At 29.8% G+C, this 26414-nt stretch overlaps 1 protein-coding gene across 2 annotated transcripts in view; it reads right to left on the reverse strand.

Moving 5' to 3' along the window:
- eIF4B (eukaryotic translation initiation factor 4B) overlaps window positions 1-21149 on the reverse strand; it is a 61703-nt gene extending 40554 nt beyond the window's left edge. For both annotated transcript variants that reach the window (XR_012757654.1, XM_075375049.1), the window contains exons 1-3: window positions 21008-21149; window positions 17271-17369; window positions 3961-4148 (exon numbers count right to left, since the gene is read on the reverse strand). Coding sequence is in view for 1 of the 2 variants with exons in the window: in XM_075375049.1 (XP_075231164.1) it covers window positions 3961-4148; window positions 17271-17369; window positions 21008-21020 (300 nt within the window). In the remaining variant the exon portion in view is untranslated. The remainder of the gene's footprint in view (window positions 1-3960; window positions 4149-17270; window positions 17370-21007) is intronic.
- Between the last annotated feature and the right edge of the window lie 5265 nt (window positions 21150-26414).

Genomic DNA, 26414 nt, shown 5'->3' on the forward strand with positions numbered 1-26414 from the left:
AAACATTCAAGTTCAAAAAAAGACTAGTACTGGCTAATCTGAAGGAGATATATATCAACAGTTTAAAAGACCTCATACAGGTATTAAAATTGGGTTTTCTACCTTTGCTACTTTACGTCTTAAAAATTGTGTTTTATCAGGTGGCAATGGAACTCAGTGTAAGAATGTGTTATCCATCAGATTGTGAAATTAATGTTTGAAGGATGTAGATTAAATTATTTAACAAAGGAGTGTGGCTATCATTTCACTTTTTATAAACACTGTGTGGCACATATTATTTGTAATCCACCTCAAGAAATTTGTTATCTTTGTGACAAAGAATTGTCCAGATTCTGACAATTTTAAAAAACATTTTAGATTCAATGTTTGTTGAAAATTCTGCAGATAAAATTAACTTTTAAGCAATGGATATCAACTTATTGTTCAAGTTTAAAAATAGCAGAGAACACAGAGGATTTTATTGAGACGTTTATTGAAAAATTATCAATTCTCGTTCACCATTCATTCGTAGCTTCTCAGCAGTTAAAAACTTCTTAAAAAATTCAAACTGTATAATTAAACTCTGAATCTTTGTGACTTTGCTGAACATTATTAATTTGGGCTACAAGATGAAGCCCAAGGGTTTTCACTGGAATAATCAACAGGCTACAATTCATCCTTTTGCTATTTATTTAAAAAACCAAGAATTTGAGGACACTTTAAATGATAATTTAGTTATGTCTGAATGCCTTAAGCATGACACAATATCAGTTCTCCTTTTTCAGAAAAAACTAATTCAATTTTTAAAAGAAAAGTATATATTATTAATAACCTAATTTACTTCTCAAATGGCTCAGCAGCACAATATAAAAATCGTAGAGATTTTGTGAATTTAATTTAACAACAAAGTTTTGCACGAAACAGAAGTTGATTTTCCTGAAATTTCAGATATCAAAGGTTTTGTCACATGCATTTATAATGATGCTTCATGGCTGACTTGTGTACTATCTACAAAATAATCAGAAGAGGAGGCAAGTTTTCTTCACCCTCAAGGTCCATTTCCTTGTTTTGTTTTTCCAGCAAACAGTGATATTCTAATGTTACCTCAACAGGAAGTACTAAGGGAACTTAATTCAAAAACTGCTACAGAATGTACATATACGAGGCATATTCATATAGTACGGGCCATCAACTTATATTTAAATATTGGCAGGTCTGAATACAGTTTCACATATACAGGGCCATCTATTGGCCATTTACAAAGCCAATGCAGTTGTTTTAATTTAGTAGTAGTTTGTCTGCCGGTGAATGCACATCACAATGTCCACAACAATCGTTTCTCCCTTCAGTTGTGAAGTGCAGGGAGTGATTCGATTTTTTTGTCCAAAAGGATCTTCAGCTGCTGAAATTCATCAAGAATTATACCTTGTGTATGGAGGACCTACAGTAAAGAGTGAAAAAAAGGTTAGACAATGGTGTCAAGACTTTAAAAATGGCCGCACAAATGTGCATGACAAAGAGTAGAGTGGCAGGCCCAGTATTACCACTGACAAAATCATTGAACAAGTGAACCAAAACTGCGATGTGATAGGCGATTAACAATTAGTGGTCTGGCTGATGAATTTTCGCATCTTGGATGCACCTCTATCTACAAGACTGACACAGAAAGACTTGGATGCAAAAAGTGGACGAGCATTTATGGACCGCTATTGACAAGATTGAGATGATTTGTTTTCCCACATTATTACAGGCGACAAGACGCAGATATCCTACACCAACGCAGAATCAAAACAACAGTCAATACAGTGGTGTCATTCAAATTCCCCAAAATCAAAAAAGTTTCAGCAATACCAATACCAAAATGTTGGTTACAATTTTTTTTTGGGACAAAAAGGGTGTCATTTTGTTTTATTTCATGGAATGTGGATCAACAGTTACATTTGACGTGTACTGTATATACTCACCAAACTGAGATATATGTGATCCAAAATCAACGATGCAAGAAAGTCATCCGGCGTAATGACTTTCACGACAACGCCCGTCCTCACATTGCTGCCTTAACCAAGAAGATTCAAGTTTTTCATTGGGAACTTTTTGACCCCCTCCACATAGTCCCGACCTCACACCTAGCGACTACTTCCTGTTCTTACATTTGAAAAAGTGACTAGGAGGAAAACGATTTGAAAACAAAGAGGAACTTAAGACTGCCCTTGTCAACTGGTTCAATTACCAGGCAAAACGTCTATGCAGAGGTGTTAAAAAAACTGGTGCAGCATTACGAAAAGTGCTTAACTGAATGCCGATTATGTGGAAAGTAGATATGTAGTAAACTAAAACTGTACGTACAGCCCTTACTTTATGGATATGCCTCATACATTATCTGAAAAGGAAACTACTCGGACAAATGAAAAACAGACTGTGAAATAATCAGGTTATTTCAAATAAACACAAACTATTTTAAAATTTAACTTAATACTAATGTTATTGGTATAATTTTTAAATAAAATAATTGAAAGCCAATGAAGATATCATATTACACTTATTAAATTATTATAAAAAATTTTTATTAAGAAAGAAACATTACTTTAAAAAATTAATCAACACAGTACTGTTGATGTATTTTATCAAACTATTAAAATAACAGCTACTGGAATGAAACAATTAAATTAAGAATTTATAAAACTTTAATTTGAAGTTTTTATTGATTTGCCTTTTCTTTTTTTTTTGTATATCGTGTAAGATTTTTAAGATTGTCAAAATCATAAATGATAATAACTGCTGTAATTTAAAGACATGAATTATTTTATTTTATTAGTTGCACAATTATTATTTATATTATTGTAGCTTATTAGGAGAAGTGCTTCTTGAGCATTATATTTTACACGGTTTTTTAAATCATTTAAAAATATATGAGATTTACTGTTCTACTTAATTTCACTTTTAAGCATATGTGTAACGATTTTCATCAAATTTTCACTTAAAACATTAAGTCTTGCAGTTTAGTTATAAAAATAATAAAAAAATTAAATTTTGCTGAAACATTAATACAAATCTTATTATGTCCTGAACCCAAAGCAGTCCCAGTTTCAAATTTTCTCAACTGCTTCATAATATAATGACAAATAACACATATTTTTATTAAAAAATTGGACCCATTTTTTCCCAAAATTCAAGATCAGTATGGTGGTGGTGGTGACCTTGAAATCACAGTTTATATAAACATAAGCCTGTTGTATATCACATGAAAGACCATCAAATAAGCTTTAAAACACATCTACAATCATTCTACTTTAATGAATAACAAAGTTATGTTGACAAACATAACACATTTGATAGTCATAATTTGCCATTTTCCAGCAAATTGAAGGGAAAACAAAATGGTTTATAAGAGCTCTGTAATGCAGTATTTTCTCATAACTCTATCAACAGTTAGTTCATACCAAATTTCATGAAAATCCCAGTTGGTCAGGTTGTAGGCCTTGTTGATTTAACATGGAACGACCTAAATGCTAATAAAGTGCCATCAATTACATTGATCTTCCATTAAAGTTTACTAATTTTAATTGTTTAAGGTAAAATTATAATCAATCACCTAATCGTTATTTAAAAATTAATTTAAGTAAAACATGCTTTTTGGTATAAATGAATTAAAATCTTGTATATAATTTTTTTTTTTGGATGTATAAATGTAATGTTACATATAGCAACATTAACATAGCAATGTAATGTTCGTTGCAAAGTAACTTAAACCAATTATTTTTAATAACTGAAAATAACTTATTAATCAACTTCTTTAAAAGACCTCCCATTGGTCACAACTACATCAGTTAATTGAGGTGCTATTCTACTCATAAAGCTTCAAGATTGCTATAAAGCTTTTCCCATGTAATATTTCCTTTTTTTCTACTTCATCAAGTCATTAAAAAGATTTTTCTATTTTTAGAAAATAATATTCAATATATACAACACTACAAAACAAACCTTGACGTTAACTTTCATATCTTGAAAGAAATTAGTAAGTTCATCTTCATTAACATCATAAGGTAAATTAGTTAAGTAGGCCATATATGGTGGGTCCTGGGGTACTGTAGAGTCATCTTCTTGAGCACGAGCAGATCTAGGTGCAGTGGGCAGCACAACCTTTTCAGTTTTTCGGCTATAATCTAATTCTGAAAACAAATAGTGTATAGAATAAATAAGTCAGTAGAATATAAATAGTATAAAAGTGAAATAATTATAAAAAAAAGAGTTATTACAATATTACCTGTTTTTTCAACAGATGATTATTTTATTACAGAAAACTGTTAGATCATATAGAAAAATGAGGTGTCTGTCTGTCCTATGAACAAATTTACACAAATGTTTCCATAAAAGTTCTTTCAAATTTTAGTATCATTTACTTTTATTATTTGAAAAAAAAAAAACACTTACGGTATTTTCAATAAGTTGTAATATCACTTCACTTTCTGATCGCTGAAGGGTCCTCTATTTTTATTTGTCCTTGAAAATGAGTAACATTATATTTTAATTGTTATGGGGGAGGAAAGCTACATGATGGTAATGGAAGCTAAGGAGAACCTAAGATCTCTTTTCTGAATGACAATGAGATTTTTTTTACTTTAAGCACAATAAATTTTTAAAAAAGGATATTCAATTATTTGACTGGTTAATTCAAATACGAGTTCTTGTGATACTACAAGGGTTCAAACACTTATAGAACCTGGTGACAATTCTCATCTTAGATCTAATTGTTAGATTCCAGTAGGTGGATTTATGATTAACATTTTCTGACCATCAGACTCTTATTTATTTATATGTTGACTACATTATATTGGTGATGTCAATGGGGAGTTATCAGAATAATTACAGCCTACTGTTTTGGATAACATTAATTTACTTATATAGTAAAAGAATTTCATAAAAATTCAGTTCAATCATACCTCAGATCACTAGGGACTACTAAACAAACAACCTTAACCTCTTTATAAATCACATTAACACTAACTGTTAGCTAATTTTTTTTTATTTCATGTGAACTTAATATAAATCTGTACAAATTTATCGACTGAATTTTTCATGATCCTATTTATTGACTACACTGGTCAACATGATTTTGTCTCAGAGTACCAATAGGTGTGTACTTAATGGAGTTTTTTTATCCTGTTTTCAAATATGTATTCCGAATTTCTCAATCACCAATAGTCTTTTCTTTTTTTTTTAATTTTATAAAATGTTTTTTCATCCACTTTTCCATTGTCAAGTAAAAGCTCCTACAGAATTCTAAATATAATGTAGCCAAATGAGCTAACTCCAAAGGGCAGCGTTGCTACTGTTGTGCAGATTCAGATGTATATACATGTGCAAATGTAATCTGGTATAGCACACATTCAATAGAACAATGCCAGTTGTGAGGTAGTAGTGAACTAGTAAACACGTCATTGTGATTGCTTTGTGTGTGAATTATTGTGTATTACATATTTACAACTTTACTTCTTTTAATTAGTCGTTAGTTACAAAATGACACAATTCCCAAACATGAACCCTTATGCCATTAGAAAAAAAGTGTTATAGACTTTATTTTGGGTGTAAAGTCGAGGAACAAACAAGGGTCTAAGCCCGACATATCTCTTGTTTATCGTGTTCTAGACTTCTCACTGCATGGAAAAATAGCACGCACCACACGCCATTTGCTATGCCTATGATTTGAAAAGAACCCAAAGATCACTCACTCTTCTGACTGTTATTTCTACTTAACAAATATTAAAGGGATTACATCAAAATCAAAACATACAGTAGTGTACCCTAACTTGCTATCTGCAGTGAGACCAGTTCCACACTGCGAAGAATAGCCCATACACCAAAGCCTCCAGAACGTGTGACATTAGATAGAGAGCTCAGAGTCTGATGGAAGTAAAGAAGAAAAAGAAACAGAACCTGCTGATATAACTTTTGAACAAAGCAGTTCATGTGAGTGTCATTTACTGACTCAAGATAATCTTATACGAGATTTAAAGTTATCCAAAAAAGCAGTCTGAAATGGTTGCTTCCCGACTAAAAGTACGGAATCTTCAAAAGAATACAAAGATATGTACTGATTGCAATCATCAGTCTGAATTTAAAGTGTACTTTTCTGGAAAAAATGGCATAGTGTTTTATAATGACATTTCTTCTCTTGTGGAGATACTTTGTAATGAACATAACCCAACAGAATGGCGCTCGTTCATTGATTCCTCTAGTTAGTTTAAAAGCTGTGCTTATGCATAATGGCAATAAATTCTCCTTATTACCTGTGGCTCACTCAACTAGTATGAAAGACATAAAAAATTTTAATTTATGTTGGAAAAGTTTCAATATGCACGTATGAATGGAATATTTGTGGTAATTTGAAGATAACTGCACTTATTCTTAGTCTGCAGCTTGGTTACATGAAGTACTATTGTTTTTTGTGTGAGCGATAATAGGGATAGAAAAAACCATTTCATTAGAAAAGAATGGCCTAAATACAAACCATTCCTGAACAAAAAATTTTAAATATGACCTGTTGTATAATCCTAAAAATGTGTTTACCTTCATTACATATCAAACTAGGATTAATGAAGAATTTTGTCAAGGCCATGGACAATACTTCTGGTTTCATGTACTAACAACAGAAGTTTCCTAAAATTAGAGATGCAAAAATTAAAGGAGTATTTGTGGGTACACAAATACAATCACTAATGCATGATGAAAAGTTTGAGGAACTATTGATACCACTGGAGAAAGCAGCTTAACAATCATTAGAAAATGTTACTCAGAAATTTTTAGGAAATCGAAACGCAGAATTACAGTGATATTGTCAACGATCTTATAACATTTTATAAAAATTTGAGTAGTAATATGTCCTTACAAGTACAACTTCTGCACTTGCACCTAGATTTCTTCCCGGAAAATCTTGATACAGTGAGCGATGAGCACGGGGAACACCTTCATCAGGAGATTTCAGCTTTGGAAAAGAGGTATCAAGGCAAATCGAAAATTAATATGCTTGTCTAATATTATTAGACCATCAAGAGAGATGCTCCACAGGTGAAATTTGGCAAAAAATTATCATTTTTACTTTCTAGGCGAGTAAAATGTTTGAAATTATAAATGCCTGTCCATTAGAAACCTTGCGTGATGGCAAAAACTGATATATTTGAATTCAGGAGAAAAATATTCAGAATCACATATAGTTTTCTTCCAGACAAAAGAAATACTTTTTTATTCCCCGTTGCTATCGATCTCAAATTATATAAAAGAAAAGGGCTGAGTACATTTAAAATATTAGCAGATGATTTTTTTTCTTCATTGTGTGAAAATTATTTTCAATATTAAGATTAAAAATCATTATATGAATTTCCAGTTTTAAAATAATCATTTGAGAAAGAAAAAACTAGTTAAAAAATTATTTTATAAAAGTAAAAGGTAGTATTTTTTAGTATATATCTCGTGTAACTCCAAAATGATTGCCGTAGGATGTTGAAATTTTGGATTTAGGACTGTTGTAATATCTAGTTGTGCACCTCCCCCTTTTGATTGCAATCGAATGAACCAATGTATCAAAAAAAAATACCAAAAATTTGCATTTTGGTCTTTTTCTTAACTACAGTAATAAACCCTCATTGAGAGCTTATCAACGATATATTATACGTGATAATTATTTTTATTGGTTCCAGAATTATAGCCAAATAAAAGTTTAATTAATGAAATATTTGGATACAAGGGAAAGCACATCAGTTCGAATCAGACTTCTCCTTTTCTTTTTTTAAATTTAAATATATTGATTTATTAATCATTATTAACCCGTGATTGTAAAAAGTTTTGCAAAAGAGAAAAAATCCGTTATTAGTGAAATAAAATTTTATGTACTTTTAAAAATTTGTATATGTAATTTAATAGGCATTATTACATGTGTATATTTAATAGATTTGGTGAAACATCTGATTATTAAATGATATTAACTGGAAATTATAATTTAGAATCATATTATTTTTCGATTTACTAGTCGACTAAAAATAGACCCAGAGTCTGAGTTGATCATCTTTTCGTTTATTTGTTTTTTGTTGTCCATCATTTAATCGCTCTTTGGTTTGATATAATACTTCTGTCTGATCTTAATTTGTGTACACATTCTCTATTTTTCAAATTTTCTCTCTTTATATTCATCATCTTCTCTTATCTTTTTATTCTTTCTTGCTCTTTATATTTATCATCTTCTCTTAATTTTTAGGTTGATTTCTTAAGAAAGCTACCTATTGTAATGGCTACTGTGATTCGACTTCTGGAAAATTTTGACATATCTTCACATTTCACATCCCCCGGACCCCAAAACCACAGTCAGTTCAAAAGTTTATATATACATTTATATATGTATATTTCACTTTCTTGTGGAGACGATAACCATCGTAATTTTGTGCCAATCACTTTCAAATTGAAACATAAAATATAACGACCTAAAATCTCGGTCGAGTAGGTTAATGGGCAAAATTAAACCATTGGGATGAAAATAGGGAGCTTTTTTTTAAAAAAACAAAAACAAAATATGGCTATAACTTTCTTATTAAGAAAAATATCAAACTCATTAGAGTTCCTACTATTCTTTGGATAACGGCCCTAAAACTTATCTAAGTAGTCTTTTGATATCAACAACAATTGTGGCCCAGGGAGTGAAAAAAATGGGGTTTTGAAGACAAAAAAAAATCATACCTCCCTTAATAGGCACAGTATCAAATCTGTTTAAAGTCTGTATCAAATCTGTTTCCTCTAAACATTACCTAAAACTTTTTTGATATGACCAACCCTTACGGCAAGGGATGACCAAAATGTTGTAATTGTAAGAATATGGGGCTTGTCGTATGCTAAACACGTGAAACATTTTTTCACATGCAACCATTGTTAGTGTTGAATAAATTTGAAATCTTTTTTAACCTCTACTTGGCACAGGTGAAAACTACTTCCACTTTCCGACATGCCAAAAGGGATTTTTTATTCTTCCCTTGTTCTTAAGATTTTCTTCCTCTTCACGTCATTTTTTTGAGATATTTCTTCATGTAATTTTTCTTTTCCCTATATGATTGTTTCTTTTTCATTTTTGATTATTCACCCAATAATCTAATAATAAAAACTGAATATTTTACACCGAAAGGTCGAAAAATTAATTGTAACCACAATACAGTTCGCTAAACAAAATAGTTTATTTATTAACTTTTATTTATAAGACACAGCAGAAATGTAAAACTTTTGTAACTCTTTCAAATGCAGTAAGTTTAAATGAAATGCAGTAAAAAATGTGTATGTAATTTAATAGACATAGAAGGAAGTCATGTGGTGTACAAATCAGATTTTTTTTACTAATATATAATTAATAATAATGTACATAATTAATTAATAATAATACAACTTCTAATTATGTACTATTAGTAAAAAAAAATCTGATGTGGACACCACATGACTTCCTTATGCCTATTAAATTACATATACACATTTATACAATAGCATACAGCAAATTAATCGAGCACAAGTAACGTTTTTGTTTATTTCTATGCAGTTTACTACTTGACCACCACAATTCTTTAAGTTAAGCGAGTAATGCAAGTTTATTGTTGTTTGGCTATTTAGCAATTTCCATGTTATAAATAGTGCTTTGTGAAAGTTAACCTTTTTTTTAATTACACAATCATATTTTTTCTGTGTGTCTTGAATATATAGTAATGGACACAACTCCAGAAAATTTCTCTTTCTGAACATGCCAGTATGACAACAACAAAGCTTCTGAATGTAATTTTGGACATGAACAGTGATTCCTATTTTAAAACAATTTGAAGAAACAGATTCCTTTTCACCTCAAAGGAAAGGCAAATGTGGATATACAAGAAAAACTACTATCAAAACAGGAACACTTATTAATGAGAAAAAGTAAACTTAATCCAAAATTATCTGCTGTGGACTTAAATTGAGAATTATAAACCAATGGTAAATTTACAAGCGACAACTGTTAGACACTGACTTCTTGCAGCAAGACAGAAAGCTTGTCAGTCAGCTTAAAATGCAGCTTTTAACACGGAAGCGCTGATCCCATCATTTGATGGAACGCAGGTCAACTACTGAGAAATGCGGATCACATCATTTGACGGACTTTGTATTTTCACATTTTTAAATGTAATATCACATCAAAAGACATCAGTTCTAATACATGCTGTGTAGTTTTTAGTACGTAAATTCGCCATTAAGAGTGCATTTTTGTAATATCAATTTTTTTTTTAGTTTCATTTTGAGTCGTAACCGAGACCAACGTTATCATGTTTAAGTTGTGTGAATTAGTGAGTAACCATTTTTTTTTAAGTTTGATATAAAAGTTAAAATGGCTAATAGTGCTTTGATTTTTTTTGTGATCTTCAAAGTGTTGATGAAGATATTCCTTTTGATGATGATGATGTGAATTTTGTAAATAAAGATGGCAGTAATAGTACAGGTAAGAAAATTTTCGTAAATAACCTAAACTAATTTCGTTTTTCAGGTTGTTGTTAGCACATTTTTCTGTTACATATTATTTTGTTTTCATTACATTTTTGTAAATAACATGTAAAAGCTTAGGCCTTCCTGTAGAAAAAAGGCATAACTATGTACACATAAAAGAATAGCCTACATGTTTTATTTGTTTTTGTAACTTTTCTGTTTAGTGACATCATGCCAAACTGAGTATATAGTAGTAAATAACCTACCTTTATAACTGAATAGCCTGCATTTATCTGCACCTGCCTACATCTATTTTTCAAAGTTATGTTTAAGACAATTTGTAACAAAAAAACAAATTATTAGCCATTCATTTGAATTGTTTTGTTTTCTTTCATAAAAATATTAGTCTTATTTAAACGTATTATTGCCTTAATGTTCTGTTTTGGAATTTTTTCTTTATTACATTGATAATGATTTACTTCATCTTTTGAAGCAACAAACTAACCTCTATGCGCAGTAGAAACTAAGGCAGTTAAAGCTGCAAAAAAGTTATCACCTGGCTGTAGAATGAATAGATGGAAGACAGTTACTATAGCTGAAATAAATGAATTTCTATCTGTAACATTGCACATGCTCATCGATAGAAAGCCATAGATATCTGACCACTGATCCAAAAATCCTGTGGTATCGTGCAATTATTGCCCTAACCTTTTGAGTACGAAGAGATTTTTATTGATTATGGGTAATTTTCACATAAATGATAATCGTAGTTTGTGCCTAAAGGTGAGCCGGTCCATGATCCTTTATATAAATTACATCCATTACTTGATGCCTTACGGAAAAAATTTCAAAAAGCTTACCTTCCCCGAGAAAATATAACCATAGATGAAGGGATGTGTAAATTTCGCAGTAGGCTGTACTTCAAACAGTACATGTCCAAAAAGCCCAGCAAATATGGCACCAAACTGTTTATGTTATCAAAGTTTACTAGCAGTTATATTTGGAATTTTAATGTGTACAGTGGACAAAGTAACACCATAGTTGATTTGAATAAAAACCTGCTTGGCAAATAATGGATGCACTTTATACACAGATAGATTTTACAGTAGTCCAGCATTAGCTTCATAGCTAGAAAAGCTAAAAACTGGTTTAGTGGGCACAGCAATAAAAAACCAAAAAGGCATACCACTTGCTGTGAAACGAAACACAATGCTGCAGCAAGAACAAGTGTTTTGTAGGAAAGACAATATTCTTTCATTACACTGGAAAGATAAGCCTGATGAGTTCATGATTTCTATGAGACATAAGGGTGATATGTTTACATACAAAAACGGGTTTGAAAGAAAGGGAACTAAACTTGCTTGCGTAATTAGTTATAATAAAAATAAGTTTGGGGTGGTCGATTTATTAGACCAGAGGATGTCATATGGGGCTTATGAACAAAAGTTCATCAGTGGTGGCGGAAACTGGCCTTCCATATGATTCTAACATCTTTACTCAATTCTTGTATTTTGCATAATCATGTAACTAAGAAAAAACTTAGTACAAGCCAGTTAATAAAGAATTTATCCTTGAAACTTAGAGTGTCTGAAGAAGAACCAAGTCAGCCAAGCACATCTGGAGCTCAGCTGAGTAGACTTGCCACAGGAAAACACTTTTTAGAAAAAATTCCTGTTCCTCCAGGATAAATATGTCAAAGAATGTACAAAGTCTGTTCTGAAAAGGGGACAAAAGAATGTGGGAAGGCAACGAGAAATAACACATCATATCATTGTTGTGAATGTTAAGTGGCGTTATGCAAAGAGCCTTGTTTTAAACTGTTTCATTCAACAAAAAAATTATCTGTAATTTTATTTTTGTTTTCCAAACTAAGTTAGTATATTTTAGTGATGTGTAGTTTTAAAATAAATAAACATTAATGTCTGTGATACTGAAAGTGTAAAGACAGTGAGCTACATGCATGCATAAAAATTCATTTTTTTATAATAAAAATGTGTTTCGAAAAATACATTAAATATTTTTACTCATGGTATTACAATTGCATACTACATATACCATCTAAAACTATAAGTTGTACGGATTCCAGTCATGTAACTACCAATTATTATCTTTTCAGATTTAATTTGACATGTAAAGTTTGATTTGATATGTAAAGTTTCAAATACTGACAAAAACGGCCAACTTTCTATAAACGAGCTCCTTTTTGTGCCCTAGCACAGTGTTAACACCAAGCTCGGTGCAAAAAGAGCTCTTGTTGGCCAAAGATTATGTTAACTGGAACAAAGAAGACTTAAATTTCAGAAAAATCAGATTTTTATGTTCAGGTGTAAATGGTTGCGTATGTTACAAAAGCACCAGATGATGAATATGCATCACAAACTCATATCCAACAACTAGTTAACCATCCCAGAAAAAAGTTTTGGGGCCGTTTCACATTTGAAGGCCCTTGTTCATTACTTCCAGTAAATGGTACATTGAAAAGTGATGGATACATCAAGATCCTGAAGGAAAGGATTGTACTGCATCAAGACAAATTCCCACAAGGCCACAGTGTTCCAACAAGATTTGGCACTGTGCCAAACACCAAAAAAATGGAAAATTTTACATTAAAGTGTCAGCAAATTCGCTAGACTTCAACTGAAAATATTTGGGCAATAGCCAATAAACAACTCTCAAAAATCAATTGTACACAAAAATTAACCTCATTAAAGAATAACGTCTGTATGGTTTCATGATAAAAAAAAATCATAAGAAGTGTAAGGAGGAGATATTTGATACTCAGACTGAACGTATAATTTTTTTTTTTAAATATAGTTACGTTATATTAAATTTTTATATATATATATATATATATAACATTTTTCATTAAAAAAATAATACAATCAATATTACAATGATTGCTCAATGGTTTAGTTGATATAATGTGAATTACATAACAAATGAAACACTTTCAAAACAATATTTATATAGCATTTAATTACTCTGATAAGAATGAATAATAATTATAAAAGAATATTATAATGTTATTACTAACTAAATTCATTATATTAAAAGCATATTTGCACAAAAAAATAAAAAATAAAACTTGAATAAACATTACCATTTTAACCCAAGATTTTTTTATTTACACAATTTGTAAATTAATTTAAGGTCTTATAAACTAGCAGAAAAAAAAGTTAATCTGTACAATATAACTACCAGTGTATATCACAACTTAATATCAATAATTATGGCAGATATCTAATAAGAAATTATAAAAGAAAAACTCATGCCTGAAATTCAAATAAAAGCACATCTAAAAATATTTTCTTGTACTTGTTAAATTGAAGAGGTCTGTTCAAGTTGTAAATATGAAAATGGAAAGAAAACTATTATTTGGATACTACTCTCAGCTTCCATGTTCTATATTTGCATGTTAACAAATATATAATCAGTTTAGTAAACATAACAAAAATGTTTTTGGCTGCCACTTAAAAGATATAGGTATGGAAATATTTCAGGGGGATACAAACAGCTAGATACAACTGTTGCTGTTGAAAAATGTCTCTTAATTAATAGCAATTTGTTGATGTATAGCCTAGATATAGCAACATAGTTCAATTAATACATTGATCATATACATTCACTAAATGATAAAGGAACTAGCCGACATTCCAGAATGTGACTCAAGTGTGCATACTGAACATTTGAAAACAGCATTTGTTAACACTGGTGATGATCAAATCAACTTGCTTACACCAGTTAATAACATATGATTGTGGCCTAGAAACTACACTTATTCTGTTTCTCTTGTTTCACATCAAAGGAAGAAAAGGATACCTTTCACGATTCATGCTAAAAATGTCAGCAACTGTAGTGATATAATGGAGTGATCACTTAAAGATCATTTCCAATAAAGAGATTGTACCTGAAAACCTGGTAATTTATTTATTATATTTTTAATGGACTACAGTTTTGTATGTTTTAAAAAACATTTGAGTTGTGAATAACTTTTAACTTATGAAAATATAAATTAAGACCTAAATGAACTATCTTAATGGTGATATCTTTCATAGGTACAATGCACTCTAATCGAGGCAAATGTTGCAGCTGACATTAGAAACTACGGTTGTAAGAACAATAAACTGCAAAAGACTTGACTGAGCCATCAAATATTTTTACAAAAAACCGGTAGGTTTTACCCTGGTGATCAGATGTACTGAATTACCTGATACTTTCATTATATTACTTTTAACTAGAAATCGCCAAACTACAAAATTTTCAAACATTTTTGTTTTTATTATAATTTATAAGGGTTAGGTTCATTTCAATGGCAATTAACTATCTTGGCGTAACATGAACAAAAATTAATAAAATGACCATCCTAAGACATTACCATTCAGCATCATTATGATTATTATTACCCAAGGTGCAATATACAGTACTTCTATTACATCTAAATAACCTAAGTGTACTTAATCAGTTTTTGTGACAGGAATAGCAAATAGAATTTTTCTAATATGATATTAAACGTGATATGACATTAGGTAAATGGAAATTCCCATAACAAGAATCTTAATTCTTTTATGATTTCAAAATGCCCAACATGTATTTTAATAACAGTATGTTAACATACATTAGAAAATTCAAATTCTTGCAAATGATAATTTTTATCTGTCAGTTCAGTTAAAAGTAAACCTATATTGAACATAGTAATGGATAAAAATATTTCATGGTTCATCATGTGAAGGATACAAGAAATTATGGTTAAAATATTAATAAAAATGATAATATAAAAATTAAGTGATTTAATTTGGAATGACCTATTAGCAAACCTTGGCTTGACATTATAGGTACTTGGCCATTAAATTTATTGTGTAGCCACTTAACAGAATCTAAAATATCAATAACAGCAAAAAACATTGCAAATTCTTTCTAATTGTCCACAGTATCATTTTTCAATAAAAAAAAATCTTCTATTTATGTTATCAGGCAAAGTTATTTATTTGGTAAATTTAGTTATTTGGGAAAGTAAGCAAAGGTTTGGATAAAAAAAAACCAAGTGGATTGAATTAAGAACTTTTTAAATCTGTTAAAAGAATGCTAAAAACACAATGTTAATCATGATTGTGACATTTTAACTGTACTATTCATACATAAATTTACATATTATATATGTAGGACTTTAATAACAAATGAATTAGCAAGCATGCCACCAAGGTAGAAATGATAAAGCTCCACCGTGTGGTGTAGTTTACTATTGTAAATCTTTAACAGCACTGCTTAGATTAATATAGTTAAAAATTAATGTTATTCTGAAAAAAAAAAACTTTTCATTGGTCAATAACAAACTGCTAACTAGAGATGAGAGATAAAGATATGTCAAGGTTCCAGCTTACATTATAACAAACCACGCTTCCAACTTCATTTTTTTTTTTTTAAGTAACTCAAGAGCGACTCAACCAACTGTCATCAAATTTTCAAACACAACTTCAGTAACAACAATATGACATATCTAAATTTCAATGAAACTGATATAGTAATTTTGTAGATTTTGAGCCACAAAATTTTATACACAAACCTATTAACATATAAGGAAACCAAAATAAAATGAATGGTATTTTTGTACTCCTCAAAATGTAAATAAAATTAATTTTCATCCCCCCTCGCTCACATCATATGATTAAAATTAATACTCTATTTTCCTTCAGTCGATAAAAAAAAAGAAAACTGGCAATTTCAATATTGTTAATAACCTGCAATCACTTTAACAAGATACTGTTGACAAATACGCAATTCCATTTATTAACAAAGCAAAGATTTGATATATTCAAAAATATATTACAAATGATCACTAAAAACAGTTCAAAAAACTAGTAATAAAAAAATTGACATCACAAGATCACATCAGTGTATTACAAATTATAAAAAAATTATGCTGAATCATAACTTTTATAGAGGTACATGGAGCGTATGAGAAATTTAATTACTATAATAAACCAACTACTTTTTACAAATTATACTGGGTATAGAACAGAACTCGCACAAGAGTTTTTTTTATTAGTAAAATAGAATATGAGGATTTACACACACACACACACACACACACATGGTTTTAATCATATTTAACCATGAACTAAATATATACCTAATAATCAAATTAATGCTGTTGGGCTTGTTAACTTAAGACTTGAAAGGAATTTTGGAGAATATGTATTACTGTAGATGAGAACACCTTATAAAGGATAGTCAGCAACAAGCAGGGTAATCATTAAATGTTGACTACTACCTATAAAATTAGCACTAATAAACCTTCCTATAGGAAGGTTTATAGCAAACTGTTACCTAAATTTGCTTTTTGTTCTAGATCAGTACACAGCTTCTATTGTTAAAATTGTCTTAAATATCATGGTACCTTATCAAAAGTAAACATCACAACATAACATTTTTAATCATGTTAAAGATTTGAAATTATATTACCATAAACCAAGTTAATGGAACCTTCGGTAACTAAATTTTGCTGGAAACTATACTTCTAAATTTTAGTTATTCCATAATATTTTCAGCTAAAATACTGTCATCAGTAAAATACTTTATAAATATGTTAATAGACCTATTAAAAAATCTGTTCATGATTTGTCAATTTTCCAGTTTTTAAAAATATTTAATTCTAATTTTGTTTAGAGGTACAGTTTTATCTTCTGCATACCACCCACATGTGTATAAGTAGATGACACTAGTTCTCCCAAACTATATTATGTATTCCAGATTTTCAGTTCCTAATCCCCCCACACACACATACACAAAATAAATAATTATATATATAAAATATTAAATACCATTTTCATCAATTTCCTCAGCCCAATTCTTGCGAGGTGGCAAACTGTCAATAACTTCATTCACATTTAACACTTTCCAATTTTTCTTACCCTTTTTCCCTAAAAAAAAGAAAGCAAAAACAATTTTTAGAGTATTAACAAAATTTATAATAATTTAATAAACAGAAATTTACCACTTACAAAACAATTATTCAAAGTGCTTTATAATCAATTATCAAATTAAGAAAAATACACTGTAATAATCGATTAATACTTTTTATGGGATAAACATTTTCAATTAAATGTTATAGTCTGTTAATATCTTTTTAATTCCTTGAAAAATAAACAGAAAAAAGTGCTTGATTTTAAATATAAACAAAAACAATATTTTTATGAAGGTTAAAGAAGACAGCAGCAGACACTGCAGCAAATAACAATGGTGTGGAGTTAAGCTCATCAAACAAAAGCAGGTATGAAAATTCATGTTTTGGAATAAATGTATCATTAACACACAAGTAACAAATAAGTATATATTATGCGTAATATATAAAAATAATTAATACTTAAAGATATCACTAATAAAAGATACTTAAAGTTTACTTGTAATATAAAATAATGTAGAATAGTTCTCAGATTCGTATAAGTTTTGTTTTATTAGCCGCTGGCGACTTGGAACTTTGCTTTATCTCCTATCTTACAAACAGACACCAAGCTAATACAACAAGACATCTTATTTATTACCTTTTCAAACCTCCACACTAATGTAAATTTTCACAAAACTGCTACAAAATATAATTTTGTATAACGAACTGAGGCAGTCATTGAGAAGGAAACGTAATATGGAGCATTCCACATATAAAAAGTTCATGCATAAAGACACACTACATCAAACAATAAAGGGCAACCTTTAAGAAACTTCTCATATTACCAATTTCCAGTATAAATTATGATGTTTGGCAGGTCTGAATATGTAGTTGTATATTATTATTATATTTTGTTTTATATTTGATGTCATATTTTATGTCATTTTTAATTTTTTTTATATAGTTCAATTTTGAATTTAATATCTAATTTAACATTAAATATTTTGCAAAATGAAAAATCTACAACTGAAGATGCAAGTTGTTGTGAAAGCGCTTTTCAAGAGATTGTATGAAAAAAATAAGGTGCCACTTTATTTCATTCAATTCTGTACTTGGGTGGATCAAGTTGAATCTATTTTATATAAACAATAAAAATAAATTATACTATTTTTTAAACCTTTGAATGTCAGGGTTACGGTCTATCATTACCCACACTTAGTGCTAGAACTGTCAGGGTACCGATCTATCGGTACTCTGTTTAGTCTTGTTTAATTTATTAAAATTGCAGCTAGATTGTGCTGAAGTATTGTGTATTGGTTCTATGTTTCATTCTACATTTATATCGATAGTAATCGGTTTTAGTTGGCTGCTTCAACAAATTATTGATATTGAAAGTCACGTTCTGCATTGCACATAATAAATAGTTGTTTACACTCACTTATTTTGTAATATACAACCTTAGTTTTGTTTAGCAATTGTTTCCATATTCTTTTTATTTAATTTTAGGGTTTGATTTTTGTTTGTTATTGTTCATTTTTGTCTATTTTTTCTGAATTGGAGCCAACACCGGGCCCAAGTGGAAGATTTACCAATGGTGATATTCAAGAATATTTTGACTAGTACAGTGACAGTGAATATACAAGTGACAAATAGTGGTTCTGAAAGTAATCAAAGTAACCACAAATAGCGGTTGTGTTTCTGTTAAACATAAATGTTATGCAACATGGAAACCAGGGCAAAAATTGTTAGGTATTCCCAAATTTCTATTTATCATAACATTGTTAATAATAATTCAAATTTCATACTTCTTATATGATTTTATTTACCAATTTATGTCATTTTATGGACAGTGGTGAATTTCTTTAAATTAAGTAACATTAGGAATATGGAAACAAAAATAAACTTTTAATATATTTATTTTTTTTAAATTGAATTTCTGAAATATGAACATTTTAAAGTGAAAAATATGTATTACATTCTAAACATCATCATATTCTATGTAATTCTCTGAGTTAAGTGGTATTTTTCTATTAATAAATTGAAACCAGCATGATATACAATGGTTTTTTAGTAACACCCCTGCATGCCAGGAAAAATTCTCGAGTTTTAGCAAAATCCACTCAAAAATGACTGACAGTTCAGTGCATATAATTTTTTTAATTAATTATTTAAATATAATTTTTTTTGTTTTTGCAGTTTGTTGATGTAAGTTTACAATTGTGTACTAACTGAACAGGATCCTGTGAAGGTTTACTATTTATATTAAGTTTTTTCTCTTACTGTGTTTGGTGGTTAACAACTTGTTTTATTTAACTGACACAGTGGTCATCACTATGTTGATGAATTACTTGAATTTTCAAAAAGTTATGTGTGTTTGCATGCACATGCACACACACAGTATGAAAATTAAACTAAAAGAAAAATATTTGTGGAAATCTACACAATTTGATTTTGTTTAAAAGCAAAGAAAATGTTTATTAGTTAACTGCAAAGAATGTAAAATAAATTATAAAGATCGTATTAATATGCATTGTTTTAGATACTACCAAATTCTATAGAAATGCTCTCTAGTAGTAGCAAGTTTTTAGCTTCATACATAATTACATCAAATCAAAAATTTTGAGTATCCATTCTGTGCGGATACAGTACAGATCATAAATTTTTAATAGTATTCATGTTTTAAGTAATTAATGCATTGGTATGACCTATACTTATAATATCACTCATTCAATTTGCAACTTTACCATTGCAAAAGTTGGAATGTTTATCATCTCAGGATTTATAAACGCAGAAAAGCTGCATTTTCAAAAAAAAAAAGTATACCAACCTAGAAATCTTTTTACAGGTTACTTAAAATATTTTAGTAATTAATTATCTCAACTATAATATTAAACTAGTTTTAATGGAATAATTAATTTTAAAGAAAAAAGTTAATTTAAAAAATTAAGTACCTAACTTCACAACAAATATTCACTTGCATTGTAAAATTAACATATCCGGAGATTTAATGTCTAGAAACACATTTTTTTCAGTAATTTAAAAAGAAACTAATAAAAAGAGAATGCATCATGTACAGATTAAAATCGCATTGACAAATTCCGACTCTGCCGCCGTTTAAAAGCCTTATCCTACACAGACAGGCTGAGGGTAACAATACATTTTCAACAAATAGAAATTACAAACTAGTTTCTAGGAGTAAATTAAAATATTAAAAACCATTGCAAAAAGGCAATGCTTAAATAAAAAACAATAATTCCTGCAAGCTGTTTCTTCTCGCATATGGGCGGGTCATTGCATCACAACATGAACAGACTCAAAACTATCAAAATTAAACGTTACATACGACTTTATAAAAGCATTTGACAAATTATCGTTTTTAAACAAACCTTAAGGCATTACTACAACAAGAATAATTTCAGAAAATATACTATTACATTTACGTTTCAATTTTTGCGTAAGCACCACGAGGTTTGTTACACACTTCCTAGCCTAGTAAAGAATAAGGATCCAAAAAATACAGTTTAGCAATGTACATCAATATTAAAAAGCGTAATTACGTAAACATCTTCTTCAGCAAAAGCACACAATTTAAAAATAAAGCACAACAATAATAATACAACATTTAAACAGCAAAATTATAAATTATTTCACGTGACATACCACAATCATACTAACCTGAGGAAGCCATCTTGAAAAGGTAGAATCAGGAAGGAAAGTCGTTTTTGGGTTGCTTTCATTTGTTGTACTTAAAATGTAAATATATAGATATGACCAAAATTGAATTATTTTCTTATCTGCGTCATCCTAATAGAAATTCAAAACTGTTAAAAATGTAAACAGGAAATTTTCTATAAATTTTCATTGCGTTAATTGTTTTTACGAAAATTTGGCAAATGTGAGTGCTTGCAGTCCATTGTTATTTTTTTAAAATGAATTGAAATAGCGGATACATAATAACTAATATTTTTTAATTTAAATTAAATTTTTTTTAAACGTTTTCTGGAAGTAACATTATTTTTTGTGAAAAATGTTGAACTATCTTTTGTAAATCTGATTCAGGGGAAGTTTTTTGAAATCAATTTCTTTATAATCTTTTAAAGGAAAGATCGGTAAGGAAGGAGATATTATGCTTTATTCTTATTATGAGTGATAGCTATCTTAGTGCTATCTTTCATATTGACGGGCAATAGTAAATCAAAATATTTATCATATATTTGACAATAAGTGCTGACATCTGTAGTAGTGGACTAGTACTAGGATAGGAAGTACTTGCTAGTTGAATGGTATTTATAAAATGCTCATGAAAACTACAGAAACCTTTGGTTAGATATTGCACGATAGATTACAATGCTGAGAAGAGGTTCAACCTACAAAATCTGTTTTATGATCTAACTGGAAAAATGCTACGGGTTTTTCATTTTTTATTATTTAAAAAAAATACGTCCATCATTTGCCAACGTCATAGCGATTACCATAAGTTTGCAACGTTGGGATTCAGCAAAAATTTTACAGACCCCTGTGTCCGGAAATTTAATCAGACACCTTGCATGTAATATAGGTTGTTAACACGCAACCTGCTACAGATTGCGTAATCAGTGATAGCTTTGAAAAAGTAAATTAAATTTATTGGACAGTATTCTCAAAGAGAACATACCTCAAACAGTAAATAAATTAGGGTACTTAACAGATTTTAAATCACATTTATAGATTATCGTGTTTTCAGTAAAATTGAACCAAATTTATTAAATATAGTTTTGAAAACTACAAAAAAAAAATTAATTTGTAATGTATTTTGTTTAGTTATGTTATTAATTGTTCATATTGTCATGTGTTGTCTTTGTACAGCAAAATTTAATAAGTCTAAATCATGTTTTTATAAAGTTGATAGCTTTACATAAGTTTCATCACCGACCATCTGAATAAAAATATTAAATTATTTAGATCATTTTGATGTAGACAATATTTCTTAGTTATTTTGTCAATGGTCCAAAATTATATTAAAGAGTAGTTATAATGAACTACTTAAATGTGTTGGTTTGTAAAGCTCATAATTGTGGTGATAACACAAGTGGCAAGTAAGGAATTTGATCAGTATATTAGGAGTGTTTACAGTAATAATTTCAGATAGACAAACTCTTGATGGATGAAGCCTTTATGTGATGAAAATACACCATAATGTGAAAAGAAAATGCTTTTTGATTTTTACAAAATTTATTAAAAAATGGCAGCTGTTTTGGTAACAGTACCTTCCTCAAATGTTATTTACAGAAAATAATAACTTAAAAGTATGATGCAAAGAAAAAGGTAAAGACATAAACCAAAAGAGATAAAGTACATATAGATCAACAACAGGGAGTGCATGCATGTATCAGTAATACATAATTTTTTTTATAGTCTTTAGTCATTTGGCTGGTTTGATGCAGCTCTCCAAGGTTCCTACCTAGTGCTGGTTGTTTCATTTCAGTATATCTCCTATATCCTACATCCCTAACAATTTGTTTTACTTATTTCAAACATTGCCTGCCCACACAATTCCATCTACCTGTTCCTCCAATATCAAAGTGACTGTTCCCAGTTGCCTTAAGATATGGCCTATAAATCTGTCTCTTCTTTTAGCTACATCTTTCCAAATGCTTCTTTCTTCATCAATTTGCCGCAATACCTCTTCAATTGTCACTTTATCCATCTGTCTGATTTTTAATATTCTTATAATTACACCACATTTCAAAAGCTTCTAATCTTTTCTTCTCAGCTACTCCGATCGTCCAAGTTTCACTTCCATATAAAGCTATGCTCCAAACTTATACTTTTTTTTAAATGTTTTCCTGTCATTTAAATTAACTTTTGATGTAAGCAAATTACATTTCTGACTGAAAGCTCGTTTCCCTTTTGCTGTTTGGCATTTTATATTGCTCCTGCTTCATCCATCTTAAGTAATTCTACTTCCCACATAACAGAATTCTTTTACAACATAATGTTTTCTCTTCCTTTTTTTTATATTCAGTGGTCCACCTACATTATTTCTAATACATTTCATTACTTTCATTTTGTTCTTGTTTATTTTCACAGCAGTTTTTACATAGGACTTCATCCATGCAATTCATTGTTTCTTCTAAATCTTTTTTGCTCTCAGCTAGAATTACTGTATCATCAGCAAATCGTAGCATCTTTATCTTTTCACCTTGTACTGTTACTCCGGATCTAAATTATTCTTTAACATCACTAACTGCTAGTTCTATGTAAAGATTAAAAAGTAACGGGGATAGGAAACATCCATGTCAGACTCCCTATTCTATTACTGCTTCTTTCTTATGCTCTTCAATTATTACTGTTGCAGTTTGGTTTCTGTAAATGTTAGCAATTGTTCTATTTCTATAATTGAACTCTGAATTTTTTAAAATGCTGAACATTTTATTCCAATCTATGTTATCAAATGCCTTTTTAAGTCTGTAAATGCCATGTATGTTGGTTTGTTTTTCTTTAATCTTCTTTCTATTATTAATTTGAACACTAAAATTGCTTTCCTTGTCCCTCCTATTCCTGAAACCAAAATGGTCTTCTCCTAACACTTCTTCCATTCTCCTCTCAATTTTTCTGTACAGAATCTAGTTAAAATCTTTGATGCATGAATAGTTAAGCTAATTGTTCTGTATTCTTCACTTTATCTGCTCCTGCTTTCTTTAATATCATGACAATAACACTCTTTTTGAAATCTGACAGAACTTCCCCGTTTTTGTAAATACTACACTCTAGTTTGTATAATCTATCACTTCCTCACCTGCACTATGCAGTAATTCTGCAAGTATCTTGTCTATCTCAGGAGCCTTTCTCCCATTCATATCCTTTAATGCTGTATTAAATTCAGATCTCAGTACTGTATCTCCCTTTTTATCCTCTTCTTCCTCTGTAAGACCAGTTTCTAATTCATTTCCTCTGTGTAAATCTTCAATATATTCCACCCACCTATCAACCTTTTCGTTTGTATTATAAATTGGTGTACCATCTTTATTTAACACATTAGATTTTACTTATGTACCACAAAATTCTACTTAACTTTCCTGTATGCCCAATCTATTTTACCAATGATCATTTCTCTTTCCACTTCTGAAAACTATTCTCTAATCCACTCTCCTTTCACTAATTTGCATTACCTGTTTATAGTATTTCTTTTGTCGATAGCTCCTTTTACCTTCTTCATCACTAGCAATCTTATACTTTCTACATCATCCATCAGCTGCAATATGTTCTCCTCTGATGTACAAGGTTTTCTACCAGTTCTCTTTGTTCCACCTAAGTTCATTTCTGATGATTTAAGAATTTTCTTTTAATATTCTCCCATTCTTCTTCTATATTTTCTATCTTATCGTTTTTACTCAGACCTCTTGCGATGTCCTCCTCAAAAATCTTCTTTACCTCCTCTTCATCAAGCTTCTCTAAATTACACAGATTCATCTGGTATCTTTTCTTCAGGTTTTTAAACCCCAATCTACATTTCATTATCGCTATCAATGTCTGCTTCTGGTTATGCTTTGCAGTCGACAAGTTGAATTCTAAATCTTTGCTTAACCATGATATATATATAATCTACCTGAAAGCTTGCAGTATCACCAAGCTTTTTCGATGTGTATATTCTTCTATTATGATTTTTAAACTGCGTGTTGGCAATTACTAAATTATAGTTTGTGCAGTACTCGATAAGTCGGTTCGCTCTTTCATTTCTTTTGCCCAGCCTGTATTCACCCACAATATTTCCTTCCTTGCCTTTTCCGATGCTTGCATTCCAATCTCCAACTATTATTATATTTTCATCCTCTTCTATGTGTTTAATTGCTTTGTCAGTTTCTTTATATACACACTCTACTTCATCATCATGGGCACTTGTAGGCATATAGACGTTAACAATCGTTGTCAGCTTAAGTTTTGATTTTATCCTGATTACAATGATTCTATCGCTATGCTTTTTGAAATACTCTACTCTCTTCCCTATCTTCTTTTTCCTTATGAAACAGACTTCTGCCTGCCCTTTATTTGACACTGTGTTAATTATTTTAAAATCACCTGACCAAGTCATTTTCCTTTTCCCACCAAACCTTGTTAATTCCTATTACATCTACATTTAACCTAGCCATTTACCTCTTTAAATTTTCTAACCTACCAACCTTTTTAAAGTTCTTCTTACATTCCATGCTCCAAATTATAGAACGTTATTTTTTAATTTTCTTATGATCTCTTCCTTAGCAGTTCCCACCCGGAGATTCGAACAAGGAACTAGTTTACCTTCAGAATATTTTACCAAGGAAGAAATTTTACCTCCATCTTTGTTACATGAAAATGCAGAGAGCTACATTTTCTTGGGAAAAAAACAGCTGTAGTTTTCCATTGCTTTCAGCTGCACAGTACTCAGAAGATTGAGTGATGCTGATATGGCCGTTTAAGTGCTCCTACATCCTTAACAACTGCTGAAAGATCTGCTGCCCTCTTTCAGGAATCATTCCTTAGTCTGGCTTTCAATAGATACCACTCCAATATGGTTACACCTTCCGTCTAGCTACTCTGTATCACTGAACGCTCAAGTCCCCTTACCATCAGCAAGGTCTTATGATTCATATCATACTGTTATATAACTTTAATAAATATTATTCATAAAAAAAAAATTGCGATTTATAATAAGACAAGAAGCCCATTTCAAATTTATATGTTTATTAATGGTAACCTATTTAAATCAAATTGATCGTTTGAAAATAGATTAGAATTTTTAAGTTTTTTAATTCTCAGTGACTAAAAGATTCAATTTCAAATTGTAGTTCTCAACATGAAGTACTTTGAAATTATCATTAAAAACATGATTTTCATCAAGCAAATGACAAGCATAATTAGAAACCCTCTTGTTGTTGGAGAAACAAGATTTATGGTCATATGTATTTATAAAAGATCTACCAGTCTGTCCAATATAAACGTCATCACAAGAACTACATTCAAGTTTGTAAACTGTTAATTTTTGAAGTTTATCAGTTTTACTTTTGTTATTCTTAATGAATTTTACCTAGAGAATTATCAGATTTGAAAAGAATATAATAATCTC

The sequence above is a fragment of the Lycorma delicatula genome, chromosome 9, assembly GCF_047948215.1.
Source record: "Lycorma delicatula isolate Av1 chromosome 9, ASM4794821v1, whole genome shotgun sequence".
In the NCBI taxonomy this organism is placed as follows: Eukaryota; Metazoa; Arthropoda; class Insecta; order Hemiptera; family Fulgoridae; genus Lycorma; species Lycorma delicatula.